Source organism: Cimex lectularius, unplaced genomic scaffold (genome assembly GCF_000648675.2).
Source record: "Cimex lectularius strain Harlan isolate CLEC.00 unplaced genomic scaffold, Clec_2.1 scaffold52, whole genome shotgun sequence".
NCBI classification, from domain to species: domain Eukaryota; kingdom Metazoa; phylum Arthropoda; class Insecta; order Hemiptera; family Cimicidae; genus Cimex; species Cimex lectularius.
This window is the reverse complement of record NW_019392742.1, coordinates 1,554,164-1,571,519: the sequence shown is the minus strand read 5'-3', so window position 1 is coordinate 1,571,519 and position 17,356 is coordinate 1,554,164. Positions and strand designations below refer to the sequence as shown.

General features: G+C 36.8%; 1 protein-coding gene across 3 annotated transcripts in view; it reads right to left on the bottom strand.

The window, feature by feature from the left end:
• LOC106666759 overlaps positions 1-17,356 on the bottom strand; it is a 139,741-nt gene that overhangs the window by 16,853 nt on the left and 105,532 nt on the right. For all 3 annotated transcript variants that reach the window (XM_014394173.2, XM_014394174.2, XM_024227113.1), the window contains 2 exons: positions 3,067-3,290; positions 619-763 (listed from right to left, as the gene is read on the bottom strand). In XM_014394173.2, coding sequence (XP_014249659.1) covers positions 619-763; positions 3,067-3,290 — 369 coding nt within the window. The remainder of the gene's footprint in view (positions 1-618; positions 764-3,066; positions 3,291-17,356) is intronic.

The following is a 17,356-nucleotide window of genomic DNA, read 5'->3' as shown; positions in this document are numbered from 1 at the left end:
AACTCTCTTTATTTAATTGGATAGGTTAATTAAAAGTCACAAGGCCGTCTTAGTTTTAAACAGCGTGGAGGATTGTAAGGGTGGTATTGAGGAAAGAGGGCTAGGGTGGAGAGATGGTTTAGTGTGGATATAGAGGAAGCGTGTTCGAATCAGACCCTTCACGAATTGGATTTTAAGGTGTTTATGGATCGTTTGATCAGTGACGTAGAACATTGAGGATACGGCGGAGAACGTTAGATTGAAAGGTAGAATTCGTTGGATGTTGGAGGATTTGGCATAGCCCCACAGTTGGACTCTGTAAGTTCAATAGGTCTGATGAGTGTTTTGTAAGCGGTTACTTTGTTGTATGTTCGTGTTGATTTTGGTCCAAGTAGTAGGTATCCAAGTAATCCATAGTTAAGTTCTTGTTTTAGTTGTATATGGGCTACACGAAATTCTGCTAAGTAAAGCCCAATGATGCGGACTCGGTTGGATGGTAGTATTATCTTGTAAATTATTTGTATTTGTAAATTAATGGACTCGAGAAGGACTTCAATCGAACCAGTTTTCATTTTTTAACCTTAACAAACTAAATTACTTTCAAATTCTTGTTTTAAGGCATAGTTTTTCAATACTTACTATAATCTTTTACGGCAGTGATCACGAGGTTGAACCCGTTCAAATCCGTCCCCCAACCATCAGTCACGTACTTGAGGGTGACGAAGTTCGTCCTCGTAAAAAGAGACCCGACGGCAGTCTTCGTGTTTCTGCAGCTGAGATCAGCCTAAAAACAATAAATGTGTACATTTTTGAATTGTTTTAAAATTAATAGTGTTGCGTTAAACAGTTCAACAGTATAACTCGAGCACTTAGCACGAAAGTAACTCCTACCCAGTTGGTCAACGTCCAAATCGACCCCTTGAATAAAGCCGACCTCAGATATGCACACTTTCATTATGGAAAATCCCCCCTGGCTAGGCCTACCAGCTTCGGTGTACATGGTTTGATATGCAATCAATTATGTAATGATTGTGGGTCCCGGCTACACAGTCGTATTGTAAGCAATAAGGGCTGGTACAATTTCTACAAGAGATTTTTTTTTAATTTCCGCTTATTGCTGCTAGGCTATCGACCGGCCATGGAACGAGTGTTTACTATGGAAGCTCAAAAGCATCTTTACTTTCACACGCCTCTCAGAATCTCATAATCCGATGCTTCCAAGCATCCTAGGCAGATCTTCTTCTTTTATTCATCCCATTTAAGCTGGCGTTCCCCAGGGAAGCATGCTTACTCCTTTACTCTGCGTAATTTACTCAGATTATCTTCTACTCATCCCAAAACATTAACCTTCCTGACGATACCGCAACTATTTTGAACAAGCTATTAAACCCGCTCCTGCCGCTCTTCAAAAAGTTTTTCATATCCAAATTCTCCAGTAATGGAAAATTAAGGTAAAAAACTACCACCCCAATATACTGAATATACTGTTTTTACTTTTAACTACGAAACTTTCCCACCTGTCTATTTTTCTCAAACCTTCAGCGAATCTCGAACTACTTTTGGACAGAAGAAAAGAACCCGCAATTTACTCTTCCTCTGCATTCCAAAACATTAACTTTCACATACCATTTAAGGCTAGAAAAGATGTAACCTGGAACCCAGGTTCAGGCAAAAAGCTTCAATGTAAACCGACAAAAATCCCATGTTTTTACTCCATACCTGAAGTTAACAGCGCAATATATTTCTCTACACCCGATCAAAAGTATTGGATCCCACTTACCTGACTAAAACAATTGTGTATAATAAATCTTACACTGCTCTCATCACCTCAATATAAACTTACTGACTGGAACAGTAACGGAACAACCAAACATTCAAACTTTACAAAACATACCCTACGCACAGTAGAGGTTGATAAGCCCGATAATAATTTTTTTTCTAACTCTCGGAGGGGTCTAAAGCGCACCATAGTCGATGATCCTTGCCACTAACCAAATCATCGAATATGATTCAATCATACCATCAGCCCAGTTTCTCTATTCTAGATTTCACCTTAAACTATCATTCCATTACAATCCATTAATCTTATAGCTTTCTTGCACAATATATCCATTTAATTCTCGCAGAAAAAAAATTCACAATAGTCTTTGCTTATTGTGAATAACCAACATTCTTTCACTCCAATCCATTAGTGTACCACCTGCCCGACAGCACTTAATTTTAATTCTTATAGGACAATGAAACGATCAAAAGTCGATGTTCTTCAGCAATCATACAATCTACCACACTGATCCAAACAAAACCATACATCCCAGTACCGTTAGACTAGATACCACTGTAAATCTATTCTTTCATTCAAATCTATCCATCCGCAACCTGTCCAGCAGAACACTTCCTTCTAACTCTCGGAGGATACTGAAGGGAACAATAATCGATGCTTCAATCTTCGTCAGGAACATCTACCACACTGATGACCAAACTCTAAACTATTATTTCTTTTCAAACCATTAATCCGCAACCAATCCAGCATAACAACTCCTTACAACCTTCGAAGGAGGCTGCGCGACCATAGTCGGTACGTCGTTGATCAATCCTTGACTTTAGGCCATAATAGCCAATTACGATTAATATCGCTGAATGGCCCTCGTTCCAATTTATTTTATATATTTGTATACATAGATATATATTTTGTAGACTTAGTCGATTTTGTCTATTGAAAAAAGAAGTGCTGCTGCTATTGTTTTATACCCCGAACCGCCACAAAACTAAGAAATACTACAAATTTATGCGACAATATTAGCTTGTGAAACAATAAATGTCAGTATTTCAGATTCAAATTAACCGTGATTTAATTACTATCATTAAGAACAAACTTCTTGTCGTTATTAAAACTCATTAGGTAATTTCATTTCTATCACCCTTATCATCATTCCTAATTATCAGTAGCGCGGCGTTGCCCAATTCTAAATAATTAATTTGAACAAGTCCAAATTTCTGGAAGTCGCTAATGGATTAATTCAATTTCGGAAATTAGTGTCATTCCTTCAGTTCCAATAGAAACTTGTACGATACGAAACCGTTTCTTACCTTATAAGATCCGACCGCGTGTGCACCATCGAAAATAAAAAGGTGGTCGTTGCAGTCTAGACTGAGCTGGTCGAACCTGAGCATAAAACGCTGGAGGATGGATTCGGTTTGAAATGTGATCACGCAGTCCAAATTTCTTTCGTTCCGAGATTTAAGGACGGCCCCGTCTATCTTTCTGTACACCTGTTGCAAGAAGTGGCTCTTGCATAGCGACTGCATATTGTCTGAAAAGAAAAACACACAATAAATTCAATTAATTACCGAATCATAAATATCAAATAATTTTTGTAAATTTGTTAAATGGCAAGCATCTAAACAAATTTGTATTTTAAAAGTTTGGTAATATCGACCGTGCAGGTGTTTACTGTTCTGCTATTACAGCTTGAAAATGGTTTTAACCTCAGAGACCAAGCATAGAGAAGAATTAATACAAAACACACGAAATCCGGAAGGAAACTTCATTAGAAGGTCTGTAAGCAAACTTTAAGCCAGATAGAAAGATTACTGATTACTGATTATATAAGCTCAAATCATGGATGTACAGAGTTGAGCCTATTACTTCTCGCAGTCCACCGCAATTCCAGATTTTGTAATTAACAATAAAGTACTGGCAAGCCTCGAGAATCACTCTCCTCGGGTGTTGGCAATCCGAGGCTAGACCTCAGTCTTATCCATCCAGCAACCAAGGTTCGGCTCTGGGTGATCTCAGCAGCCAGGTTATTACAGCATTAATGTAATCAGTTCCTAAATCCAAACTCATTCACACGCCCACTCATAAATACATTCTCTTAAGTACATTCTTTCTCATTTACATACCATTCACTCTGTTAGGTTGAGGGTTGATATTTTGTCATCAGCTCTATTACGCCAAACATTCACGACAATAAATCCATTCCCTCTCAAAATACGTTATTTACAGCACTATATACATTAAACCAACCCTGTTTCTTCAAAATCGGAACTGGGGATCCAGATAGTTGCTTTCGTCGAGAGGCATTTCTACACGGTCTCTGCATAGAGCCAAGGAGTACACCCTTCAATTAGGTGACACAATGAGCAACCTTTCTCCACATACCGGACACATATGCGGGCTTTGGCCCAAAAGTAAGTATCTAGTGTCAACCTCGCATGGCCTATCCTTATCGGGACTATTTCCGACTATTTTTTTTTTTAACAGGGAGAAAGAATAATATATTAAATTATGAGATTTCGTCTTGGTCTCTGCAATTCAGACGTTTCCGACTATTTTCGCTTGAATTGACCGCTATTAGGCATTTAGTCATTTCAGTTGTGAACCTGTTGTCTTTCCTCGGCCTCTTATTTCCCATATGGTTCTTCAAAATATATGCCCAATACAGTAAACCCAATTATAAACCGAACAGCCAATTATTTACAATATTTGACCAGAACAAGAACCCGAGGAAAGCATTGAACCACTCCTTTCACATTTTGCTCGGTAAAATTAAAAGCACTCGATAAAAAATAAGAAAAAAGCCGTTATGGCAAATTATGGTTAATTTCTAGTTGAAATGTTTTTTGAATCAGTGAAATTAAAACGACATCATTGAAACATTGTCAAAAACAGGCTATTAACAATAACACTGGGAAAAGGGTGGTAGAAGCATTGGTTGCAATATAATTGAACGAGGTAAGAATGATTGATGTAATAGTTAAATTCGCGTCAGAAAGAGCCTAGAAACCTAATGTTAATGAACAAAGTACCTCTCAGGCGGGTTACCCTGATTTTCTTTTTTTTAACGTGTTCTGTGGAAAAGAGAATAGCGTAGGTTGTGGGAAGAGCGAGGAGGGTTGAAAGGGTTCAAATCTCTCATTCTCTCAGTTCTGAGGTTTCAGAGGGGGGTTAAAGTTGTGCTCTCTCTCTCTCTCTCCCTCCCTCTCACTCACTCTCTGACGTTGGAAAATCCTATTTAAGCAAGTTTCGCCAGCTTTGCCCATCCTTAGAAACATTACCGGCCAAGACAGCATAAATACGAATATACAGAATATTTTAAAAATGGTTTATGTTATGAAATAAACTTGACAATATTAAAATGATGATAGGAATCCAAGACACATATAAACAAACAAGAAAGATCTACAGAAATGATAAATGGTGGAGTGAAGTGTGTTGTTCACTCTTTTTAAAAAGATCGTTCCTAATCAGAGTAAGTTGTTTTCAACGAGCCGGATTTCGAATTTACAGCTCATCATCATCAGATTAAAGGAATTCTACAACCACGTCTCTCGACATGGATTGCAAAACTGGACCGCCCGGTACCCCGACCATCACGACGTTCCAATGAGAAAGAAGCTGGTTTTTGATGCCGCTCAATTATCAACGTGCGAAAAGCGGGAATTATAACATATTAAATATTACATTAATAAATACTGTAAGAAATTAATTATAAATTAGTGATTAAATTTTTTAAATTATATTTATTTATTTTATTTTTATTTTTTAATTAATTAATTTATTTATTCATTTATGTATTAATTAATTTTTATTAATTAAAAAAAGATAAAAAATATAATGATACCTTAATAATAGATTAATAAATTAATATAAATAAAATAAATTAATTTGATTATTTTGTCCGTCTAATATTATTTATGTATATATTTAAAATATGAGGTAGATCAAAATCTATTATATTATTAATGCATTTATCTCCGTGTTCAATTTTAAATTTTTTAATTTAAAATTTTCTCAAACCAATCCAAGTACCACCCTTTGTTGAAGCTATGTAATACAACAGGGTTACATTGGGTACCGTTCAGTCTTGCAATCCATGACGAGATACGTGGTTGTAGAACTCCTTCATTCTGATGATGAGCTATCAACTCGAAATCCGGACGTTGAAAACAACTAACTGGGAGTAGAAACTATCTTTTATAAAAGAAGGAAAGAATTATCCACTAATTCTTTTTTAATTTAATTAATTTGTAGCCTTATACTACTAAATTATTACCAAATGCTATACATGTTTTGCTATATGTATTGTTAATTTTAGTCTTAACATTGACAAGTGAAAATTTTACGTTGTTGAGCTGTCTTGCTATATTCTAAGTATCTAAGTTGATTGATGGGTTGATGATCTTCTTGTTGATATGTATTGTTGTTATACATCACAAACGGAAGGATCGGTACAAATATTGGATGACATCGCAGAATATAAGTTCCGCATTAAATATTTTGGTCCTTGAAGTTATGGTAATTCCACGTCAATTTGCTGTTTTACTATAGCTCTAAATGTATAACATGTGTTGTTGGTTTGATAGATTCCTTTTTGATATTCTTGGTATACAATAGGAGGAGAGGGTAAGTCTGTTTTTTCAATATGGATAGAACTTTAGTGAAAACGGCTCAATTCGTTGACGAAAGGAATGTTCAGGTCATAGTACAGTGTGGTTATTAACGTAGTTAGGTTAGGTTACTTGGAGTCGGCTATGGACGTAGTAAGAAGCTTTGTCAATCCTTCTGAGGTCTTTTGATTAGAAGAAAGGATACTGTGTATGGCTTGGCGGAATTGTTCCCAGAGTGGTTGAAGTTTCAACAAACAGATTTCCTCGTTCAACATACAGATCGTCAGGTGAGACTATTTTGCTTTTCCACCTATGAGTTATAACAAATTTTCTAGCTTCTAGACCTTGATAGTGGCTCATCAGTTCTGCTTGATTGTATGTCATATTTTTCATTAACCTTCGGTCTTGTACGGCTTAAAAGAAGGGACAATTGGTTCTTTGTACGTAGTTCTCCCAGTGTACGTTTGTCGATGATGTTATCTCAGTTTGAGTGCAGCTTGGCTATTTAGTCCTACACGTCATCTTAGTTCTACGTTTTCTGTCATGTTATTACTGCATTATGTATTCAATTTAACCGTCATAAGGATTTAACTATAGATGATGTCAGAGTCTTTGTTGATGTGATCTAGACAAGTCTGTTTCTATACACTGTGTTTTTGTTTTTCGCTTTGTTCATCATTCTTAACATGTTCTTGTATCTTGGAAAACGATCGCTGTCAGGCAAAAATGCATTATCATCCGCGTCGGCTATAATGACGTCGGATTTTTAGGCAAGTCGGCAGTGTAACTAGTGATCAAGATTGGACGAAGGATACTACCTTGTGAAACACCGGCTAGTATTGGTCCAATCTCAGGCTATAATAATCTATAATATGTCAAATGCAAAGCTAGCTATTAATCTGTTATAAATATGTTCTGTCTTTTATCCGATTAGTTTTTTATAATTATATAAAATCGTTTCACGCTCAATATCGTGGATCAGCATGGAATCTAATTCAAAGACACTGGTCTTATAATAACATGAAAATATAAATATTTATACTTACTCCACTCTTTATGAACAGTCCTATTCGAATTTTAATCAGAATCTATCATTTTTGAAATTACCTTTTAGCTGGAAAAGCTCAAAAAGCGGCAATTAAAGACATGACACGAAAGTTAAACTTTCTGATGTCCATATTGCGTTCCCGTATAACGAAATTAATTTACTAATGGAGTTGACGGTTCGGCAGAGGATTGACATTTATTAATTTTTGTTTTGTATTCTAAAACTGTTTATTTTGTCAAGTCTATAGTATACGTTAAAAGCCCCATGTCGGTACTAAACTCAGACGGCAGGTTCAGTCATTTGGCACGGGCCTTTGAAGGTACGTAATGCAATGTTAAAAGTGTAAAAAGAAAATTGCAATTTATTCGTGCGCTAATGGGTAAGTTCTGTTTGTGCATTTCCTAGATTGCCCCCCCCCAAAAAAAAACAACCTTTGTATACGAAACAGAAGGGAAACTTTTCACAATTTGGTTAATAGCATTTTAATTACAACGTAATAATAGGACAGCGAGTGTCACTCTTAGCATTCTACTCCTACTTTGATGACTGCCTTTGATGACATACATATGTGTTAATCATATTAGAGAAGCAGCAAAATGGAATGTATCGATCCCCGGGTAATTAATCGGATTACCGTCTAAGAACTCGAGGAAAATAGCATCATTAGAAACTAATCAAGTACAATTTTGAAAACTACAAAGTAGAAAATAATATCTTAAAAAAGTACAAATACTTTGTATAGCCAAAAGAGGGATGAACGATGACCGACCGGGCACTAGCCAAACTAGTTCAAAGTGACCTAAACTTTGTCCTTCAAACGAAGCAATTCAAAATAAAAAACAAACTAAGTCTTAAAGAGGAACTTTTTGACAAGTTTTTTCCCGATAAAGTTTAATCTCTGTAAATCGAACTCCATTATAAACGAAATAAAAAAGGATGACTTTGAAGGAATAAGAAACCAAATCCGGTGAATAAGGCTATATGTATTAAATTGGTTATTGGCATATTAGTTATACTTAACCACTAAAAAGGCTCGTTTATAATTTGGTAAAACAGCAAGACAATAAGACAGAACATCTTCTATAGACGAGTAGTCTAATAGACCGACTCCCTTCTGCAATAGAAGAAAACCAATGACAATGTCAGAACAGTTTCTTACGTTTTCCTTTGTCAAGACTTCCCATTTTATTTTAACCTAAGATAAGACCACCCTAAAGGCCTTCAAACCACTGGGGAAACCCAGAAATAGACTTATCGGGATATAGTAATAACGGACTTAATTGACAAAGAGCTATACTAACTTTAATCATTTGTAATTGGCCATTCGGTCCAATGCCGAAACTTGACAGTCAAACCAGAATAATTGCAAACTACCAAGTTACAAGTTCATTATTCTACAATAGCCTTGTGACCGTTCAATACTACTGATCACGCAAATGTTCAGGGTTGTATTTATTTAATTTATAAAGCGTAGATCGTAAGATGTCTCAACATATAAATTTCTATATCATCTTCGTCCGCCCATCGCCACTGTATTTTTAAGTGAGTTTCGGCATATCACCAACGTCAGCGATTCGTGCAACGTACGAACTTAACAGTTTTTCATTCTGCAGGAGACAAAAAAAAAAAAATTCACAATAGCCTTTAGTGACTATTCTGCTATAAAAGTGGTCCAGCTTGTCAGTGACCAAAATACAGGTGGTAGTTGCCCGATCTGCCTAGCCTCGCTTTATTGGTCTGCCAGGAGTATTTCGGCATATCGCACTTTTAACTCAACCTAAGAGATCAGAGGTATAAGCAGGGCGAGGCAAGCTACCAATAAAGGCGACAGGCCAAACAGCAGTAGTAGGCTACCAGTCGATCATATATGTTGGTCAGCAAAGTGTAATAAAATGCCTTTTTCTTAATCATCACGTATTTAATCATGGACCTCAAAGTCTTTCCTTTTTACTTTGAAAACTTTAGAGCCGACGTAATTTTTTTGGCTAGAGATTTCGATTGTGTATGTTTAAGTTATTACGAGTTACCATTCATGTTTTTCTTGAAATGTCATTTTACTACAAATTAAAAAAAAAATGTAGTAAGTAGTTACCTTTTCCAAAAATTGGTAATTGCTTGTTTTTATAAAATAATTGTTTACTAATTGTGGTTAATTTCTTTGAAAATTAAGCCCTGATAATGACCTTGAAACCGTAAGCTTGGCAAAGTTGAAATTTTGTTTTTTATTCTACCCCTTGACCATAAAATGATCATACAACAAATTACTTTGAAAACGTAAGGTTTTCCAAGTTCCTAAAAAGCAAATCAGCAGCAACGTCTATTGTCCGAGCTCTGCTAATGATTTTTCTGGAAGATTTATGTTCTTTAATAGAGTACAAAATTATTTTCTGGTATCGATGCCTTAATTGTTTATACATCATCTAGGATTCTAATCTGAGGTTTCTGTCTTATTTAAACATAATCGATATCGGATATGTTAATGGAGTTTTGTAGATTTATCGCTTGTAATTTTTAATTCCTTTCTGTTGAGGAGTTCCTCTTTCTCCCAGTATTTTTGCCGATTTGCCAGTACTTTCCCAGTATGCTTGTGATCTATAGTAACCGAACGTTCCAGTTCTTTAGGGAGCGGGAATGCCACAGGTAAGCTCGGACCAATCATCTTCACCTCAAATATCCAGGCTTTCTACAGTTTACCTCCCTTAGCTTCTTTTGCCTGGGCCACTTTTCCTTTGATCTCGATCTCGCAATAGCTCAGGAAGACCTCCAGGCATAAGTGTTGCGAACAGCCGAATGGAGAAAATTCGGGCATATGAAGATAAATTAAGTAAATGTACCCATATTATATTTATCCTACGAAAGAAAACCCATCATACTATATTCCTCAATAATACTCCTATCCAAAAACAGACTGTTTGAAGTTCCTTGGGTTTTATCTGGACTCACGCCTGACTTGAAACCCGACATACACGAAGTAAAAGACAGGAATTAAATTCGGAATACTATAGAAATTATTATTAAGAACATCCACGTATCAACAAAAAACTTAACACTTTACAAGCCACGTCTGAAACCGATTTCGACTTTTTTGGATTAGAAATATGGGGCACTGCTAAACCTTCCAATATCCAAAGAATACCGTCCTCTCAATCCAATGTCCTCAGAACTGCTATCGACCTCCTAACGTTCTTCTAAAAACACAATCTTCACATCACAATCCATTAGTATGATTAATGTATAACGTAACCCACCTACAAACGAATCGCACCACTGAAGCGGAGATGAACCCGGAATCTCCTTACGGATAGTGTGCAACTGTTCAAAAAGCCGGAAAAGAAACAATGGTTGCTAACTCCCGTCAGGATGTATGTAAATGATAATATCGTACTTTACTTTATAACTTAATGTATCTAATTTGTACAGATAGTAATTAAGTTTAAAAAAATCAATGTGGCTCTTGTTCATGTCATAAAATGGATTTGGGTTATATGTTGTTCTGAAGCTCCCTCGGTAGCCAGTTTGTCTGATGCTTATTACGTGAAATTCCTTCAAGGCCTGGAATTCACTATAACGTTAAATCCAGCTTGTTTTGTAGGACACAATCAGTTCCAAACTCACGGAGAATCATTGAAGACAGGCAGACCAACATAAAAGGGAACTATGAAACAATACTTACAAGTTCTAAGTTGATCGATTTCGTAGGCTTGCAGATCCTTTAGAGCTGCCTGGCATTAGTATATAATTGTTATACTATTGGCCTGTTTGTTATTGATCTCATGTGCACATGTTTCAAATTCGTCTTAAAGGATGTTGTGGTGGATCGAGGTGAGCGAATTCCATAGCTCTATAATAATCTAAATAACCTTTTGCTAGGTTATTTATTCAGAAATCGTGAGATGCGGTCTGGTGTGATGTAGGTTTCAGAAAAACATTTTCTTTATCGTGCCAACGTTACGATCTTTATTGAGATCATCTTCAGGGCCTGGGATTTACAAACATTGTTAAATGTAAACTGAAGATGATCTCAATAAAGATCGAAACGTTGGCACGATAAAGAAAATGTTTTTCTGAAACCTACATCACACCAGACCGCATGTCACGATTTCTGAATAATTATCGATTAACGGTCACTAATCACCACACACTTTTGCTAGATATTGCAGGGCAATTGCATAGAATATGCTCTGTTGCCTTTAACTGTCTTGCCATAGTCAACATTGGTTATCTGTTAAAAGACCCATTTTTGACCACACATTTCAATATACTCCAAAATGTGACCAATTGTTTTTAGTAATAGATCCAAATGTTGCCGGAGAAATATTTTTGGTGTACTTATTCGATGGACAATAACTAGTAACAAAGTATTTTTAAGGTCGGTTAAAGTTAATTACAATTTTTGAACAACGAGTTAACGAAAGGACGTTCCAATTTATTTAAATTTGATCAATATTGATCGTGGAGAAAGCAAGTAAAACGGAGAATTCGATCAGTGTCTACGGCATTGATCCTTTTTCGTCTACACAAAACAAAAGAAAAAATGTATAAAGTTTCTCGGGAACAAACATTTTGAAGCAGTACAAATTTACAAAAGTATATGGGAAATTCGTATAAAAACAATAAGGAGTTTACACAAGTTTTTTTTTGTCCCGAGAGGATTAACTAACAATAAGTTGAATGAGCTTTGAAGCAGGGAAATAGCCTATCATGAACCCTTCGAAGACATTGCAAAAATCACTTTAATATCAAAGTCATTGTTGAAGTATTACAACAGCCAATTAGAATTTAGTGTAATAAATCCTTACAATATAACATTGTCCATTTCTTTCCGACAAGTTTTCCTGGAATCAATATCAAGTCCAGTTTTGTTACTTCTGATTTAATATTGTAAGGCTTTTCTGCGCAAAAGCGACATTCAAAATGTTCTCATATGAGCGATGTAAGTAGCATGAACCGTACATGAATATTCATTTATCCGAGTAAACTGCGAGGTACCTTTCCGAATATAAAAGGATCCGACAGTAGAATTAATTGCTCTCTACATATTCAAATGTCTTTACGAACCTTCTTTTTTTACATCCAATATGGCTTTTTAAAATGCAGTTGTCCTCCGGCTAACGTTGTTTGTTCTATATTGCCTCCGTTTTCGATTTGAAAGAAAAATCTCGGACAAATTATTTTTAAGTAAATAAAATTTGGGTCGTTTCCGATCTAGGAACATTTCGCAATTTTCTTATCACAAACTTTCACATTTCACAAACTTATTTACTTATATATTTATACACGTAGTAATTAATTTTGTCGACCAGCTTGGCCTGCCTATCCTCGGTGGGTTGGTCTGTCAGTATTTTGACATCTTCAGTAGTGGGTTTGATATCTTGCCTCACATCATGCTTACATCTCTGTGCAAAATTTACGGATGGTCCGTCTTCACTGGCGTGTTTGTTGAATTGCTCAAACGCGTTTCGGTATTCCGCCATCTTCAGTGAGGGAACCAGACGGACCCAGTAAGGCCCAGTGCCGGTTCAACATGGGTTCCCAGACTCGCAGACCAACATTTCCGTCGATTATTAACTCGACAGGTAATGTTGACTGGAAGGACGATTTTGTTCTCTTCCTTAGTTTGATGGTTTTCCATCTGTATGGTCTGTTAGACGCATGCCAGCATTACGACATATCCAGTAGCGGGTTTGATGTTTCTCCTCATACTGCTTATATCTCTGACAAACCAAGGGAACCCTTTAAATTCCGTTTAGTAAAATTAAATTAAGTATTAAACAAAGTTTTGCATCTCTCTGTCATTGCATTGAGAAATAGGAAGGCTCTTAAAGTAAAATCTCCCCATTTTAGGCACTTTTTCAATATCTGTATGGTGGGTCCACCAGTTACCGTGAGGTACGGCGGAAAAGGTGGAGGGCAAAACAAGCCCCTGGCAAATTTTGAAACAACAAGCCCAGGATGCGCAGAAACGACCAAATTATACTCTCGTTATCCCGCAGACCACAACATGAAATTAGAGAGAGAGACCGTTCATACTGCTACTCACGTCATAGGCTGTTCATGTATTTATTTTATGAAGGTTTGATGAACCTGCTTCGAGTGGTTGTTGATTATCCTGTTGTTCCAAACAGATGTTTCAACGCTACTAAATTGTGAAATTTCTTTGTATGGGGCTGAGGGATGTTGTTTTTATCATCCTGGCCTGCCTATCCCCAACGTTTTGTCCGTCAGACGAGTTCATCAGTGGTTGGTTAGGGATCACTGATTTATATATGAGACGATTTTCTACATATCGCCATCGTTAATGGTTGGTTCAACGGCCAAACTTCGGGCTATCATCCGGCAGGTCAAACAAATCGCATATTAGCCTTTAGTGACCACTCTCTGAAAAACAGTTTGGCAAATAAAGGCTATAAGTAGGGTTAAGTACAACTACAAACCCACAGTCTTGCCTGAGTTTATTTTTCGTAGCGATATATAATTAATATGTGTGTATGTATGAGTACTAGCCAAATTGTCGAAAATAGTATTTAACTTTTACATATTCTTTTCTTTCAGGGTTCTCTCAAAATTACATTCTGATTTTTGGCCTAATCAGTCGAATGTGATCATTTCATATATTGCATACGTTGTTTCGTATCACCATTTCACAGGGTGATGTAGTGGATTATTATTGAAATTCCTTCAGCGTTGCTCGTTATGCTGATCATGTTGGTGATTTTAACAGGGTAATAGTGAAAGGCTTATTTTAATTATAAATATTGTAGAATCTCTTATTTGTAAGAAACATGAGAGAGAGTGAGTATGCTTCTAGTTTTTCTCAACTATTATAACGATAAGCACGGTGGAGGTTAATCGATTTGTCATTGTTTGGTTGTAATCTCACAGATATTGCTCGTCGGATATCGTTTGTGAAATTTTAACGAACTAAAAATATTTATTTTACAACAAGGCCCCAATCTGGCCGTACGCTGTAAACGCCCAGCCAAGTTATTTGCTCGACATAACTTTCATCCCTTGGCTAAACCGGTTGGATGGAAAGTTTAGAATTATTGTGGGAATCGCCTCTGGGGCTTTTCAACAGTACACCACTTTAGGTTTTTTGTTTGTCGGTTAAAAAAATTTATATGCGGATTGTCAGAATATGTTGCAGCGGATGAAAACCACGCTGTCTGTTACGTTCAAACGTTTACCTAAGACAAACATTTGCACGGCATTTGGCTTCCAACAAAAGTCATTAAAGGCCTAAAAGGTCCTTTTTTAAGCTGAAAGGTGTGGAAATGAACTTTTTAAGCTGAAAGGTGTGGAAATGTTCATACAAAGTGTGAACCAAAAGGTGGGTACCATTCAAATATTGAAAATTTCGCCAGAATTCGGGTTTCCTTAACTTGTCGTAAAACTGACCTGACACAAAATCTTATCTTTCAGTTACCAACTAATAATTAATCATGTAAAACCTAAGAATATAAGTAATAACTGACTTTCAAATGGATTTGAACTGTAATTATTGGTTAGTTATTCAGATATCGTGAGATGCGATCGGCTGTGATGTAGGTTTCAGAAAAACATTTTCTTTATCGTGCCAACGTTTCGATCTTTTATTGAGATCATCTTCAGGGCCTGGGATTTACAAACAATGTTTACATTTAACAATTACATTTAGGATGTGGAAAAGTGAATTTATACAATGCAAAATATATTTTATATTCAAACAAAGTATTTCTACTCACTCAAAGTGTTTGTCTTCTGTGTAATTGTGCCATCCTTGCGTGTCGTGTTGTAATTATTGGGTTACATAAAAAAATAAATCGTCACATCGTGCATAGATGAAAGGAAGAAGGACGAGAATTAAACGAATTCTCAGCGGGCTACTTGTAGGTGTGACCGATGGGGGATAAACGAAGTGAGACGCGTGGAATCCTTTCGTATAGAAAGGGCGTTGTGCCTCTGAAGTGGTTTCCAAGGGAATGAGACGTTAAAGACCTAGCAGACAGAGACAAACGACACGGAGAGGAACAAATTGCTAGATTAACTTTCTGGGTGTGTACGGGAGGGCGATCGAATAGGTCAGAATCGATACGTGTTACATATTTCCAAAATCCAGGCCGAAAAAGAAATTTACCACCCAGGAATACGTGACGTTTTACATTGGTCCGATCCCTTGAAGGTTTAATAACGTTACAAATCACGAGTAATAAATGTTTATAATTTATTTTCCGGTTTAATGTGACAAGGGCGGCAGTAACTCTTCTTTGTTCCGGTCATTCTTCCCAACCTAGACTGCCGCCTTCCCATCTGTCAGAGACGGACTGTATCCGTTGAAATCACAATCCAATGATTCACTCATGATTTCAGATTTTGCTTTGTTTGTATTGGGTTGTCCGGAAAATAATGCAGGATTTTGGTATTAAATGNTACAAATGAGTAATCCTGTAAACGTAAACAGAATATTTTATATAGATTTTTTTTAATGAAAACTTAAAATCCTGCATTATTTTCCGGACAACCCAATACTATCTATGCTTTGTCAGAATTATCACCCAAATACTGGTTCATTATACTTAGGAACAGAATGAGAAATTATTCTCTTCATAAAATAAATATACACTGACATGTAAAAAATTCCACCCACTTGTTATATAACTCGATTTCTATATAACTCGATTAAAAAATGTAAATTGCTAAGGAAAATGAAAAAAGATAGAATTTCGTTTTAGATTTTTAATTAACATTTCAATATCGCGTAGTTCCTTCTCATGCCTTAATTACATCCCGAAGACGCCTCGGCATATTTTCTACCAGTCTTCAAATGTCTCTTTGTTGGAGGTTAGCCCATTCTTCACGAAGAGTCCTTTCAAGATCGTGGAGTGTATGAGGAAGTGATGGACATGCTCTTATACGTGTTTTGAGGTTATCCCATAAATGTTCGATGGGGTTCAAGTCTGGAGAAAGGGCTGGTCAGGCTAAGACCCTGTTGTTATGATGTTGATGATACGTTTGTACTCTGCGAGCTTCATGTGGACATTATCGTGCATTAGAATAGGATTGTCGCTGTTTTCATCGAGGGTAGACAACGCATGATGTTCCAAAATTTCATCCACATAGCGAGTGGCCGTCAAAGACCCTCCACGAACAACAACCAACTCTGTGCAACTCTCCATTGAAATTCCAGCCCACACATACTGAGCTACGTTGAAAAGGTTGACTCTGGGAAAAAAGACAGGCTTCGTACCTTTCATTCGCCTTCTCCACACTCTTTCACGCCCATCTAGAGATCGTAGAGCAAACACTCATCTGTAAAACCTAAGCAGACCAATCGACCAATGAACAATGATTGTGTCGAGCAAATGCCAACCGTGCAACTCCGTGTCTTCTGGTCAATTCTGGTCCTGTTACGAGGCGAAAAGCCATCGTACCATAATGACTTAATGTTCTTCGAGCAGTGCGTGCGTTCAGAAATTTGGACTCCTCAAACTTCCTGGAGCTGATGAATCCCTTGAACAAAAGAAAGCTGGCGGTTTCGCAAAATTCTCAAAGTCAAAAAACGGTCATCCTGTGGTTCTGTTACCCCAGGGCGACCAGAACCTTCTATGGTAGGACCCAGTTTCTCGAAAAAGTTTAACGGCGTCGTAACGTTCGTAGGGAACTTTTTTAAACTTTTTTTTTGTTTTTTACAACTGCATTCTTCGACTCAACAAGCAAAACAGATAATATTTACATATAGACAAATTAACGGTACCATGAAAGCTTGACATATTAAGCTTGAACAATTACCATCCAGTGATGGTAGCCGTTAGTAAATCAATACGATGAGCGAGATGTACTCCATCGCAGGAGACCGATGTCAACTGTTAAGGTTGTCGCGAGGCCAACGACGCTTCAGTCTTCTGTTGGGATTATTAGGTAATGTGGTGGATGACAGGTTTTTGACGAAGGGTTCGGATG